The 13,209-nt window shown below is 26.9% G+C and overlaps 1 protein-coding gene across 1 annotated transcript in view; it reads right to left on the bottom strand.

Annotated features, from left to right (window-relative positions):
* The window catches only part of LOC113387711 (regulating synaptic membrane exocytosis protein 1), a 330,281-nt gene extending 317,356 nt beyond the window's left edge, over nt 1–12,925 (bottom strand). Inside the window, exon 1 of the mRNA XM_026625078.1 lies at nt 12,832–12,925. Coding sequence (XP_026480863.1) covers nt 12,832–12,867 — 36 coding nt within the window. The 5' untranslated portion in view covers nt 12,868–12,925. The remainder of the gene's footprint in view (nt 1–12,831) is intronic.
* Nucleotides 12,926–13,209: the final 284 nt, after the last annotated feature.

Raw genomic sequence — 13,209 nt, 5'->3', positions numbered from 1 at the left:
CACATTGCTTACGGTATCCAATTTTGGGTTTCTCTAATGAACTAATTAAAGTTTTAAACTTCAAAAGAGAGCAATTCGAATAATTTTTTCACTATCCTCCAAGACATCATGCCGTAATCTTCAATGAACAAAAAATTTTAACAGTACCGAGTAATTTGTTCTAGTCACACTAATTTCATAAAAATAATCCAGACTCTTTTAATTGTCTTCGATGTCAAATACCAAGCACAATACGAGACATAAAATAATTAAAGGTAGACCTATAAACTACACAGTTCCTTTAATACTATCTGCGGTATGGGTATACAATTTATGAATAAACTGCCGTTACGTGTTCGTACCCTTGATAACAAGAAACTTCATAAAGTACTAAGTAATGCGTTAAAGGATTTAACTTTTTATAGCCCTCTGGAGTTTTTAAATTTCGATTTTTCAAATTACTTTCCCGAAAATCTCAATTAATCATTAACGCGACTTTTCCCGCTCGAAGAAATTTCTCTATTACAGCAGCAGCAAGATCGATGGATCGACGATGGAAAAAATCCCTCCGAATCTACGGGCTCAAACCAACTGATGTCACTTACCAGCCATGTCTATGTGTACTATGCTCGTGACAACATAATTCGTTCGTTAAACTAAATACTTCTAAATTACTATTATTATTATTATTTCTTTCTTTTCTTTGTTTGTTTTTTCTTTTTTTTTTTGTTTTATATAACTGTTATTGTTATATTGTTACAATTCTTATAATTAGTTAATTAAACACTTACAATTTAAAAACAAAAAAATTTGAGAAACATTTTTTTTTTTTTTTTTTTTTTTTTTTTTCTTAATTATTATTTTCATAAGACTGGTATTGTTAAAATACCTAATAATTGTTAACTAAAAACTTATAATTCAAAACACTTAAAATTGTGAAACAAAATTTTAATTTTTTATTTTGACTGTTATTGTTAAAATACTTAATAATTAGTTAACCAAAACTTATATTTAAAAACACTTAAAAATTGTGAAACAAAAAATTTCCTTCATCAAAATACCTAAAAATTTGTAAAATAAAAAAAAAAAATGTAAAAATATTTGACAATAACATAAAGATGATGAATGATAATAATAATATAATAATTACAATAATATAAGATACTTAATTGTTAAAATATCATAAAATAACCCTAAAATTTGTTAATATTGTAAAAGTATGTATTGTAAAGCTTATTAAAATTACTTATTAAATTTTAAAAACACTTGTAACAAACAAACTAGTTATATTTAAAGAAAAATATATATATATATATAATTAAGTAAATATAAATAAGTTTATAGTAAATAAATTAAGTAATAAAATAGCTAATAATTAATTAAATTATATAAACCTATAAAATATTGACTTAAGCCTTATTATAATATTAATATTATACCGACGGCTTGTAAAATTAATAAATGAATAAATAAAAATAAATAAATATAGCACTGATATAATCCCTTTTAGAAACATTTAAAAATAATAGCGATAATAATTTGCGACGCTATAAGGAATTACGAATATCAAAATAAAGTTAAATTATATATCACTTCAGCACGTTTATAATACGAATTCCAGAAATTAATTAATAGTTGTACTTTTGTTCGAGCCAGTAAATGTACATTTATATAGAAAGTGGTTTTAATAATAAATACTTTTGCATTCAAAAACTTTTTCTCGTTGGATCATGAATATAAGTGCATAACATTCATTAAATATAAAGACAATAATTTGATTTAATAATTGAATAATTCAGCATAGAATTCAATCATCACTTAAATCTAGAGAATTATGAATTGCAATAATAAATGTAATTATTTATTTGGTACATCGATCTTCTAATTAATCAAGATTACCTTAAATTTATTAGCCTATAATGTGCAATAAATTAATCAAATTATGAATATACGATCTAACTTATTTTTAGAATTATTAACAGTTGCTAAATTTTTATAAACTATCACTTTTCTTTCATTTTAATTTAGAAATTTATTACTGGAAATTGATTATTGGTTTGTCCATATCTTACAAAAACAATAATTTTTTATAGTGGTCATACATCGTAATTTGACTGGTTTATAAAATTTTTTTGTAATGTAATTTCAATACAATTATTTCATGTATCAATGATTAAATCAGTCAAAGCGTTCGGTTTTTAACTTAGATGTGAAGAGTTGATTATTTATGCATTGAAATGGCGAGGATCGCCGTTCAGAAACATCGAAATATCATCTTATTAGAATGATTCAAAGAACACTTTAATTGGTGTTCATGGTATAAAGAACTTATTGGTTTTTATTTGATTCAAGCCTATGGCTGTTTTTGGAAATAAATAAGAAAAATATCTATTTTTTGTCACAGTTAAGAATATTTATAATTCGTGGAACCAAAATTTTATATCCGTTCTAAAATTTACAAATCTCCATTTTATACTCCAAATATGATTATAACTTTGTTCACAATTATTTCTTAATTAACCATGAATTTCCTTCCTAACCTATTTTTTCGTATCGACGCATTTATTTACAAATTACACTTGAAATTAACACTAAGTAACGATATTCTGAGATAGAGTTTTTGACTATTTTTAGAATGAATATAATAATACAAATATATTTCATCCAAAGTAATTTTTTCTCAAAAATACTACACTTACATTTTTTTAAATGTTCCGGAAGTTCATGGTGATTTCTAGCATATTTATTTAGCCTGATCAAATGATTTACACGTTGGCGTATTTATTAAGTACGCCCAATAAAATGAACAAATTTTCTATCCAGACCTCGGGTCACTGCGGGCTATCACATTTTCTAGCTCTGACCACAGGACTCTATCTGATACCTATCCAGTAGTTTAGACCTCGAGTTATCGCAGGCACAATAACTAGTTCTGACCACCGGCCTTCCACCGGCCTACCTATGCAGTAGAACAAGACCTCGGGTCACAGCGGGCTAGTCAGCAGTAGTACCATTCGCACCAAACAAAGAGGATAATAACATATCTACAACTCTCCTACCTTCGGTCTTCACACAATGAAATATAATTTGTTTCCCAGGGATAATAAGGCGATCAAGTCAGCATTGGCATCCGGAGATATAAAAAAAACCTTATGTGATGATGTCAAAATTGTTCCAAATTTTTAAAAAATCGAATTTAAAATAGTTTAAAAGCTTCCTAAATCATCAATATTCTTAAACATATTCTTATTAACCAAAAACCACCTTTTCAGTTCACTGAAACAAAATTCAAGTTTTTCAAAAAAAAAAATCATTCACTATTTATTATGTCTAATGCAGAAAGTAATACATCACCAGTTGGATGTTATTTGGGTTGAGCCAGACACAGCGCTTCGTAATTACAGCCACATAATAATCGGCCCGTGGCCGTCCGCTGATACTCTTCATAAATTTCTCTTTACTCTCTACGTGTTCTGACGTCTACGGTCTCTCGGGAGAGACGCAGGTGAAACGTGATATAAGCGAGCAGTATGAGTTTCCGCTCTGTATGTGCGTTGAATTCTGCACACATATATTCATAATAATACGATATTCCTTATTTATAATATTTCAGTCGGTACACATGTGACAATAGTTAATTGAATTTATAAAAATTGATTTTATGCAAAATATAATTATCAAAGTTGATTAATAAGCAATTTATCTTTAAGCAATACGCCGTTAAAAGGCGCTCTATTGCTCAAAGGTGCTTCTTATAGTCAGGCCCACACATGATAAAAAACTCATGATGACCATTCTGTTTCACTTTGTTAAAATAAAGTTAGTACACATTCTTCATTGACCACATATAAAAGATTAAAAGAGATCAAATACTTCCTACAGAATAAGCAGGGACATTTCAAATGAATTTCTTACGTGTTTATAGTTTTGTGTGTTTTTTATCTACTTTTCTTGTTTTGTTCTAAATAGTTTAATGATTTTGAAAGGTTTACAATATAATATGAGGAAAGTTTTCATTCCAACAAAACATGTAATTTATATTTTGTTTTCGTTTTGTTATTATTAACTTCCCATAGGGTAGTATGGATCAACTGATTTGAATGATTCTAAAACATTCGATTCCTATAGTGCAGAAAATTCAAGTTTTTGAAAGAACGTAGTATCCGTTTTGAATTGTCTAAAAAACATTCAAATTGAAGATTGGAAGAAGAGGTGATTAGTTCTTAGCAAAGGCAGGTCCAGCCATTTTGAAGATACAGAGCTAAATTTCCCAAAAATTGCAGTTTTTGAGAGAACTAAGCCTCCGATTTGAATTATTCAAAGAACTTTCTGCTTGTTTCAAGAAAATAATTGTTTTTGAAAAAAAATTGTTTCTAATTTTTTTTGTATATTGAAAATAATTCAAATTTTAATTTTAATTCTTTCTAATATACTTTAAACAAATAATTTCAACTTTGCAATTCAGTTTATATAATTCTTATAAATATTAGGCAATGTTACAATATTTATAAAAATCTATTTGAAAACATTTAATATTCCTCGATCATTTCGTTACGGTACGGGAAGTTCCAGCAATTTCCCTTAAGGCATGATGCCATACACCACTAGTTTTTACTATGTTTTAGTAGTGAATAAGTAGATACTATATAATTTCAGTATCGCAGAAAAACAATATTAAATGCAACTTAAGCATAATCGGTTCAAAAAATATTTGCTCAAAAATATTTCAAACTGATGTAAATTAATCACAAAGCTACGAATGCAATTTCTTTTTTATCTTTTTACATAATATTAATTAATATAGTTAACAAATAATTCTTCAAAACAAATTCATACATTCCTATATCGCCCGGGGTAAAAAAATATTTTATGTGGATATACATTTCTAAAAAATGCTTAGATCTCTTCATTGCCCATCCTGTTTAAATTTATACTAAATACTCTATTGGAAGGTTTTAATGTTGAAATTTGTCTATAGGTTAAGAAATATAGTAAGTGATATAGAATAACGTGAACTAAAAATTATATCTTCAACAGGTTTTACAAAGAAACGGTTGAAACGGTAATTCATATCAAGGAAAATTAACTATTGGAATCTATTGAGATTGTATATTGATGATTGCGTTCAAAAAGTTTTGCAACAGCAATTTTGAAAATCAACAAAATATGTCTAAAAGCCTAAATGTATTTCAAATTAAATTTGCATTCTTCAAATTGAGAATGCGCGAAAATAGATAAGGTTTGAATAATTAACTACAGACAAATGCAAGACTGATTTTCAAATAACATGTGTGATAATTGTTAAAAAAGCTGTAGATTTTTTTTTGAAATGGAATAACCGATCTTCAACAAGTCTTCTAATCAATACTCTCGAATGATATCAGGATTATGGATGTTAAAAATACCGTTCGTGTTTTTTATTTAATAATTTTTTATAAAAACTAATTGCAAATTATTTCGCCACACACCCAAAATATAACACATATGTACAATTTATCCTAATTTTGGGTCAAATGATTCGATCATTTTAAGATGACTCAATTTTAAAATCACAAAACAAATAACATAAAATCTCTTTTGAAATATGGACAAATAGTAAAAATTAAGTAATGTCACAATTTGCTGCAAAATAATTAGCGAGATCACAAATGATTTGTAATCCAATGTGACAAAATATTGATGCATTGCTAATATTATTTTTGTATTACTGTTTTCATTTTATTTTTATTATAACTTTTTTCATTTTATATTCAATTTATTATATTTTTTTGTATTTTTTCTTTTTTCGCACATATCAATTTTGTAAATAAGACATTGAAGTCTTAAGTAAGAAAAATAAAATATAACAAAAAAATTGCTAATATGAATGGTGTTGCATTAACATACCTAAATATATTTAATTTAATGCTAGAGGTCAACATATGACTTATGTTGAATGAATAAAGAATACTTCAAATTCAAAGGATTAATATGCAAAACGAATTATCAAGTTATTGGAAACCGTTGCAATTTATATCTTGACAACTCTAATTATGACTTACATTTATGACTTTATACTATAATGAATGAAATGAATATATTTTCTTTTGAACTTTAACTAGATTTTAAAGATCTTACGGTTTCCACGTGTCTTTTCAGTAATAATATCTTTACTTCAATAGTTCAATCTTCACTTCAATAGTTTATATTATATGTATCACACATAATTAATAATTTAAGCCGTATTTATTTTTTTCTGTACCGTTAAGAATTTTCTTTTAAGTAAAGAGTTATCTTATCCTAAAATGGCCCATTTAATTTTATTATAAAAACAATTTTGTAAACCCTTGTTATTTTATTCATGTTATGAGCAAAACTTTTAATATGTTTGTTCCAAGCTTTATAGAAGTTTCGTTCAAAATTAAATAAAGATAAAATACATAGTAGCAAGTAACATTTTAATTAAAATATAAATTGAATTAAAGTGTATTGAGAATAAAATAATAAATATAATACTATAATATAAAATTTCCGATTATAAATAAAAATAACTTAGTAAATTATCAATTAAATATTTTGATGTATATATATAAAATTCTAGTATAAAATAGAATAATTCAAAAATATATTTTGTATATATAAAATTAAATACATTTAATAACTTTACTCTTATATTAATATTACAGTGTTGACTTATTGGAATATCATTACTTGTAATTTTAGAGTTAGTTATTAACTAGGTTTTAGGAATAAATTGCAAATTAAATAAAATTTATTTACATTTTATACATCATATAATTTATTTTTTGTTTGCCACGGCCACTGATTTAGGTTAGATTAATAATGGAAAGATATAAAAAAATATTACATACACTAAATATTTTTAATCGTAATATTCTTTCATTGATTATGCGATAAATAACTTACCGTAGAGTAAGTTATAGTAATCGTACAAAAATCGAAATTGAAATTTTTTACATTTCTTCACGTTTTGAAATTTTTTTTCTATTTTTTTTTCATTTTTTTTTTAATATCGAAAATAATTCAGATTTTAATTTTAATTCTGGATAAAGTTCTAAAACTCACTTATATACTTTAAGTAAATAATTTTAACCTTGTAATTCAGTTTATATAATTCTCATAAATATTATACACTGTAACAGTATTGAAAAAAATCTATTTGAAAACATTGAATATTCCTCGAACATTTCGTTACGCTGCGGGAAGTTCTAGCAATTTTCCTTTATGCACAATGCTATACACCACTAGTTTTGATTAAATTGGTGATACCTAGTAGTGCAATTTATATAACCATTATGCACATAAAGTGTGCATAAATTTTAATTGAGCTACGCCGTTTCGGTGGTACGGAGAGAAAGGGTGTAAAATGGTCATGTAGTATTGACATCGACCGATTAGAATTATTCAAAATATATTTTGCTTTGTTTTGACGATTATAAGAAATGTTTTTTCAGAAGTTGGTAAGTTTGAAAAGGTTTCCAAATTCTAAAAAAATAATTAAATTTCAAAAACAATTATCAAAAAAATCTTTTTTTTTCAAAAATGCCAAATAATTTAGAGCATTTACAAATAAATTGCCCAATTTAATAAACACTTATAAATGCATGACATTTATGTTTTTTATTTTAAAATTTTATAATAATTGTCATTCATTATTGAATAATTTTTGTTGATTAATTATTTTTATCCCTCGAATGTTTAATTATGGTACGGAAAGTACCAGCAATTTGCCTAAAGATACAAACCATTCACCAATAGTTTTTTCTTCATTTCCACATTATTCTTCTCCGATTGAAGCATATAGTAATTGGCTGATCTCCGTGTTCTGAAATTGCAGTAGTTTCTTATCTTGCAACAGCGGGAAAATAAATTGTTCTACGACAAAATGTTATTTTATGAAGCATAGCGTTGCTGCAGATGTGACATACGGTATAACTTTGTCCAATTCATACATATGTTATCAGTTGTTACATATGCGATGTACGAAATATTTCGAAATATTCAAAATATGTATCACTTTAGATGCGAACATGATATTTATTAATATCAAGTTACATTGAACAAGGTATTTTTGGTGTATAACATGTTTCCTATTACCGAAATGTTCTGCAACGAACATGTAAATCTTTATAATCTAGCACAGTTAGACAAAAAAATTTAATATCCAGATCGCGTTAAAATTATATAAATTTAACTAGCTGTAAGTGGCATTTTGCCTTAATGCAAGTTGCATAAATGTTTCGATATGTGTAAATAATAATAGATTTGATCAATAAATATTTCATGTGATTTACCTGTCTAGCAGTCTACTTGTAACCTGTATAAAGTCTACCTGATTCAGTGACTACTTGTCTAAGTTTGAACTTAATTATATACTTGGGTATAGAAATAAATCTTTATTTCACTAATTTTACAATATATTTATAATAGTGTACTGGTCAGTTTGATATATAATAATGATATCAGTATATCAATCCCGCCTCTTATATAGGTAACAATTGATTATACGTTCTTGTGACGACTTTCTTGCGGTCGTCTGCAGTCGTCTGCAGTCGTCTGCAGTCGTCTACAGTCGTCTGCAGTCGTCTGCGGTCGTCTGCAGTCGTATGTTGTTGTATGCGTACGGGATGGATCCCGTAACTACTTGCCTACTTTTGTGCTTGTCTAGCTGTCCGCCAGTTTACCTGTCTACTTATCTACATATTTAATATGTCTATATGCCTACTGAACTGCAAATTCGTAATTGGTTATTCATTTCGCTCCGCCCCTCCCAAAAATTGAATGGTCATTTTTGAACATTTTGAGCGGATAGCATTAATTAGAAGAAAAGTATAATTCAGAAAGAGAATTATATCTGCCTAGATCCATCCCCCAGAAATGGCGGCTTCCATGGGGATCAGAGACAAGTGATACGCGAAGTTTTAGTCGGAATTATACCCAGGAAATATTGATATGAGTCCGATATACCCAAACAAAAAACCCAGTATAAGATGCATAAACGCGTTTACTTCGCTATACAAAAAGAACCACATTTTTATAAAGTTTGCCAAAATGTTCAGAAACCTTTGAAACGCGATGATTTAAAAAAAACATTTTCGATTTTTGTGTAATTACTATAACTTACCCTACGTAAAGTTAATATTTAGCACATTTCTCATTTAAAATCTTTTATCAAAACGTGGACGATTTTAATACTTTTCTGCTAATTTTAAATAATAGCTTGGCCAATAATTACGCAAAACTAATAAACGAGATTCCATAATGAGTTATATGGAATGGCTTTTCAATTTTTCTTAATCGATTTAGCTGTTTTTAGGAAAACGCAGACAAAGTTTAAAAAATCCTTATTCTTTGGAAGTCAATAATAAAAGTCAAATTAATTTGACGAGCCAACCCGAGTATTTAAAATAAAAAATCCGAGGTATTAAATAGTTCTTCCAAACCACATACGCTATAAAAGTATATAGCAAGTACCTATACAGAATTCATTTTATCTCTCGGCAATTTTCCAAGATATATTATATCCGAATCTGTGGTTGCTGATATTCATGTTATTGCTTATGTTAATGCTGACTCTCAAAAACACAGCCGTTGTGAGAGGATCGACTCGATTACGAGCAATCTCAATATTTGGAATACTTCCAACGAAAGTGCAAGTCAACAATCTGTTGCAGAGCTTCAACCATTTATATTCATGAATTTCAGTATTTTATGAATTCTTATAAAACATCGGAAGTGCCAGTGAAGCACTTTGATAATTTAATATTTAATTAGTATATCGTTATAGACTGATATATATATATATATATATATATATATATATATATTTATTTGGAAATATGAACAAACAACACTCTTTTTTGCAATATTTTATTAAATAATAATTTTCACAAACGTTTCGAGGCTAGGTTTGTCTCATCATCAGTGTGTTATAATTTAAAATTTAAAATATGGAAACCTAAATTAGCATTATGTGTTATCCGCTACACGTTGTTCGAAACAGAAGTTTGGTAATTTGAATAAGGTTATAATAATCAAGGGAGAGAAGAGGTATTATCGATTTGTGATGCTCGCATGCCATGAACCTGCCTTCAGACAGAGCACTAAGTATTATTATTATTTGATGTTGCTTAATAATTTGTAAATATCAGTCAACAATGTTTTTCAAACATCTAATTAATATAAAAAACTACATTTTTTTCAAAGGTAAATCGATTATTACAAATATTTTTATGGCAAAACTGAAGAGCGCAATTTGTGATCGTGAAAAAAGGATTTTAGGCAAAATAATCTTTTAACTAAGAATTCGTCTCAATAAACTATAAAATATCATTCTTCGTAAACAAAAAACATTAAACTAAGCTGAAACTAATAATTAAATATTTATAAGCACACATTTTGAGAATGCAGCTATAGTAAATAATTTTTAGACTTTAAAGATTCAAATTTTATAGTTTTGCATTCATCAATTTCTTCATACGTCAACAACCATCTATTGGAGATAAAATGTTATTCGGCTCATATTTTTCAAAAGACATGTCTTTTGTGAAAAACATTACAATTAAAAAAAATATTGTAGAGGAACAACAAAAAGTTATTTTAAAGGAACAACCTGGCCGGTGTTTGTCAAAATCTAATCAGCGCGATTTCCAAATGATATCTAATTTATTTAAATAAGTCATTGATACAAGAATAAAAATTTTCAATAAAAATTTTTTTACAACTTTCACAGCGAATCTATGTTTGCATAAAAAATATAATGTTTTGTACTAAAGTATTAGCAAGTATTAGCGATAAAGCTAATTTCTAGATACAGTGTTAAACTAAATATATATATATATATATATATATATATGTGTGTGTGTGTGTGTGTGTTTCAAATAGAAGAGACAAACGCGAGTATCTTGAGAGGTGTTTTCATGCGTCCCGAGATTGGATGACATATATAGGTGAAGGACGTTTCATTATGTTGATAGATCGTGTAATATTATACATTAACGAAGGTCTGTCAAGACATATATCTAAAGCCATTTTACATAGACAAACAATGTCGGAGGGCAAATGCTATGAAATGAATTAAATTTATGATCAATATTGAACGCAATTTACTAATTATATTCATTTAATATACTATTTAATTATATAAATGCGTGGTTAATGACTGAGTAAGGAATTATACTAATTATCTTTCGAATCAGCAATAAAATCTGTTTTTTCAAACATTTTTGTTCATAAATATACCTATCAATTTAATTCAGAAATTTTATTTCACCTTTAATGAGATTTTAGCACGAAAGTATTATCTTATGGAATATAAAAGCTTGCAGATAACATCATCTTAAACAAAATTTTATAATTCGTATATACAAGTGTCTTGTAAAGTATCTGACCTAAAAAACATAAATGAAAAACTTTTCTCAGTTAGTCAACACATTTCTGCTTTTTTGAACGCATAGTTTAAGAGCTTAGTTTACAGTCGTCTGTATGTTTAAAAGTCGTTCGAGAAACCATTTTCCTCCAAAAATCTATTAAACTTTTATTACATTTTTTGAAAACCACTATATCGTTGAAGAGTTATATCATTTATATAGAGACTCCTGAATTTATAACAGTGAAATTTTGACCGTTCAAAGACGTCGACAAATTTTAATAAATATTGTTTAGACGACGAAATAAAGTAATGAATATAACTGAAGTAATGTAAATGTGAAAAAATTATGTATATCATTTATTAATATAATATTTGGGAGCGGTTTTGTTGCTGTTTTGAGTTGGCGCAATAATTTCAAGTAAAGTGAATCGGAAGTAAGCAGGACCACATTCATCATCTCAAAAACAAACAAAAATTGAATTTTTTTAATGATAGTACTATAATGTCTATCGCCTGAAATCGGATGACTTTGCAACCAGAAGATAAATGGTCACATTGTCGAATTTTAAACAAAAGTATTTGTAAATATAATTTTATGTATTCGTTCTTTAATTATTTATAACATATATTGTTATTTTTAAGTTAAATTCAGTTTTATCGCTAGCATATCTTATAAATGGTTAGTGTAAAAAGAACACGACCAAGGTAAAAACATGAAGGAAAAAGTGAATTTAGTTAAATAAAGCAATTTTTCAAGAAATAAATAGAAAATCAAACTCTATGATGAATTCTTCTAACGAAGTTCCATATGAAGGATGTATGCAGTTTGATCTTAGTAAAAAATGTGTCCGTCAAATATGTAGTTCATATAGAAATCGCAGGTATTGATCTTATTTGTAATAATAGCATTTCCAAAAACTATTGGTGTGATGATTGTGAAAAAGGTGTATGATGTATATAATGTATATATATTATAGTGTAGCAATTATTTATACTCCTTAAAACTTAAAACAAAATATTATGAGACAAAAAAAGACTAGAAGACGAATTTTAGCAAAAATCATAGTTCTGCAATGACGAATTAGCTAGAAATTTGACTAAACATAGTTTGATTAATGTTTTTTCTTTATTACAACTTATTTGTTTGACGCCGTTGGATTAGTTTTCACAGTAGAGTTGCTAAAAATTAATATGGTCTTTTGTGCCTTGCCCTATCCTACACAATAATATACATAAAAATTGGCATAGAAATTATTTGAAGACAAATATGGTTCCGACCATATCTTGAAATTTTTTAAATTTATTATTTTATGATATAACCGAACTTCGTTGAAATTGTGCAACTTTGTGTAACTGTCTAGCCAGACGTTAAGTCAAATCATAAAAACATTTCTGCAAATTGGATATTGTCCAAAACCGATAACAATATTATCATAAATTAGTTCTAACATAAATAACAGTTACATTATTTAAAATCTTACCTTCTTCATAAACGACATCACGTTTGTAGGCAGCATTTTGGAATTTTGAATTTATATCACTTGTGTTGGAAGAACTTATAGTTTATGTATTTTCTCACAATTAATTAAATGTTCTTTAATAAATCACACCATATAATAAAATTTACGTAATTAGTATAAGCTATAGAAAAATGTTTATTATTAGATTTATAAAGCGTCTAGCATTTTCTATCTTTTTACATCCTACTTTTAACTATACATTTATTAGACATTTGTTCATATACATGTATATAACATGTTTTATATTATCTGGTGTATTTAACGTATTGTATTATATTTTTATCTTAGTAATAAACATATACTGGGCACACGGCTATTACAATTCTAATACTATTATCC

This window comes from Ctenocephalides felis, unplaced genomic scaffold (genome assembly GCF_003426905.1).
Source record: "Ctenocephalides felis isolate EL2017-DRISC unplaced genomic scaffold, ASM342690v1 CF-g0.4_SCAFFOLD_03572, whole genome shotgun sequence".
Classification (NCBI taxonomy): Eukaryota; Metazoa; Arthropoda; class Insecta; order Siphonaptera; family Pulicidae; genus Ctenocephalides; species Ctenocephalides felis.
The sequence above is the reverse complement of the archived record's forward strand: the minus strand, read 5'-3'. Positions and strand labels throughout refer to the sequence as shown.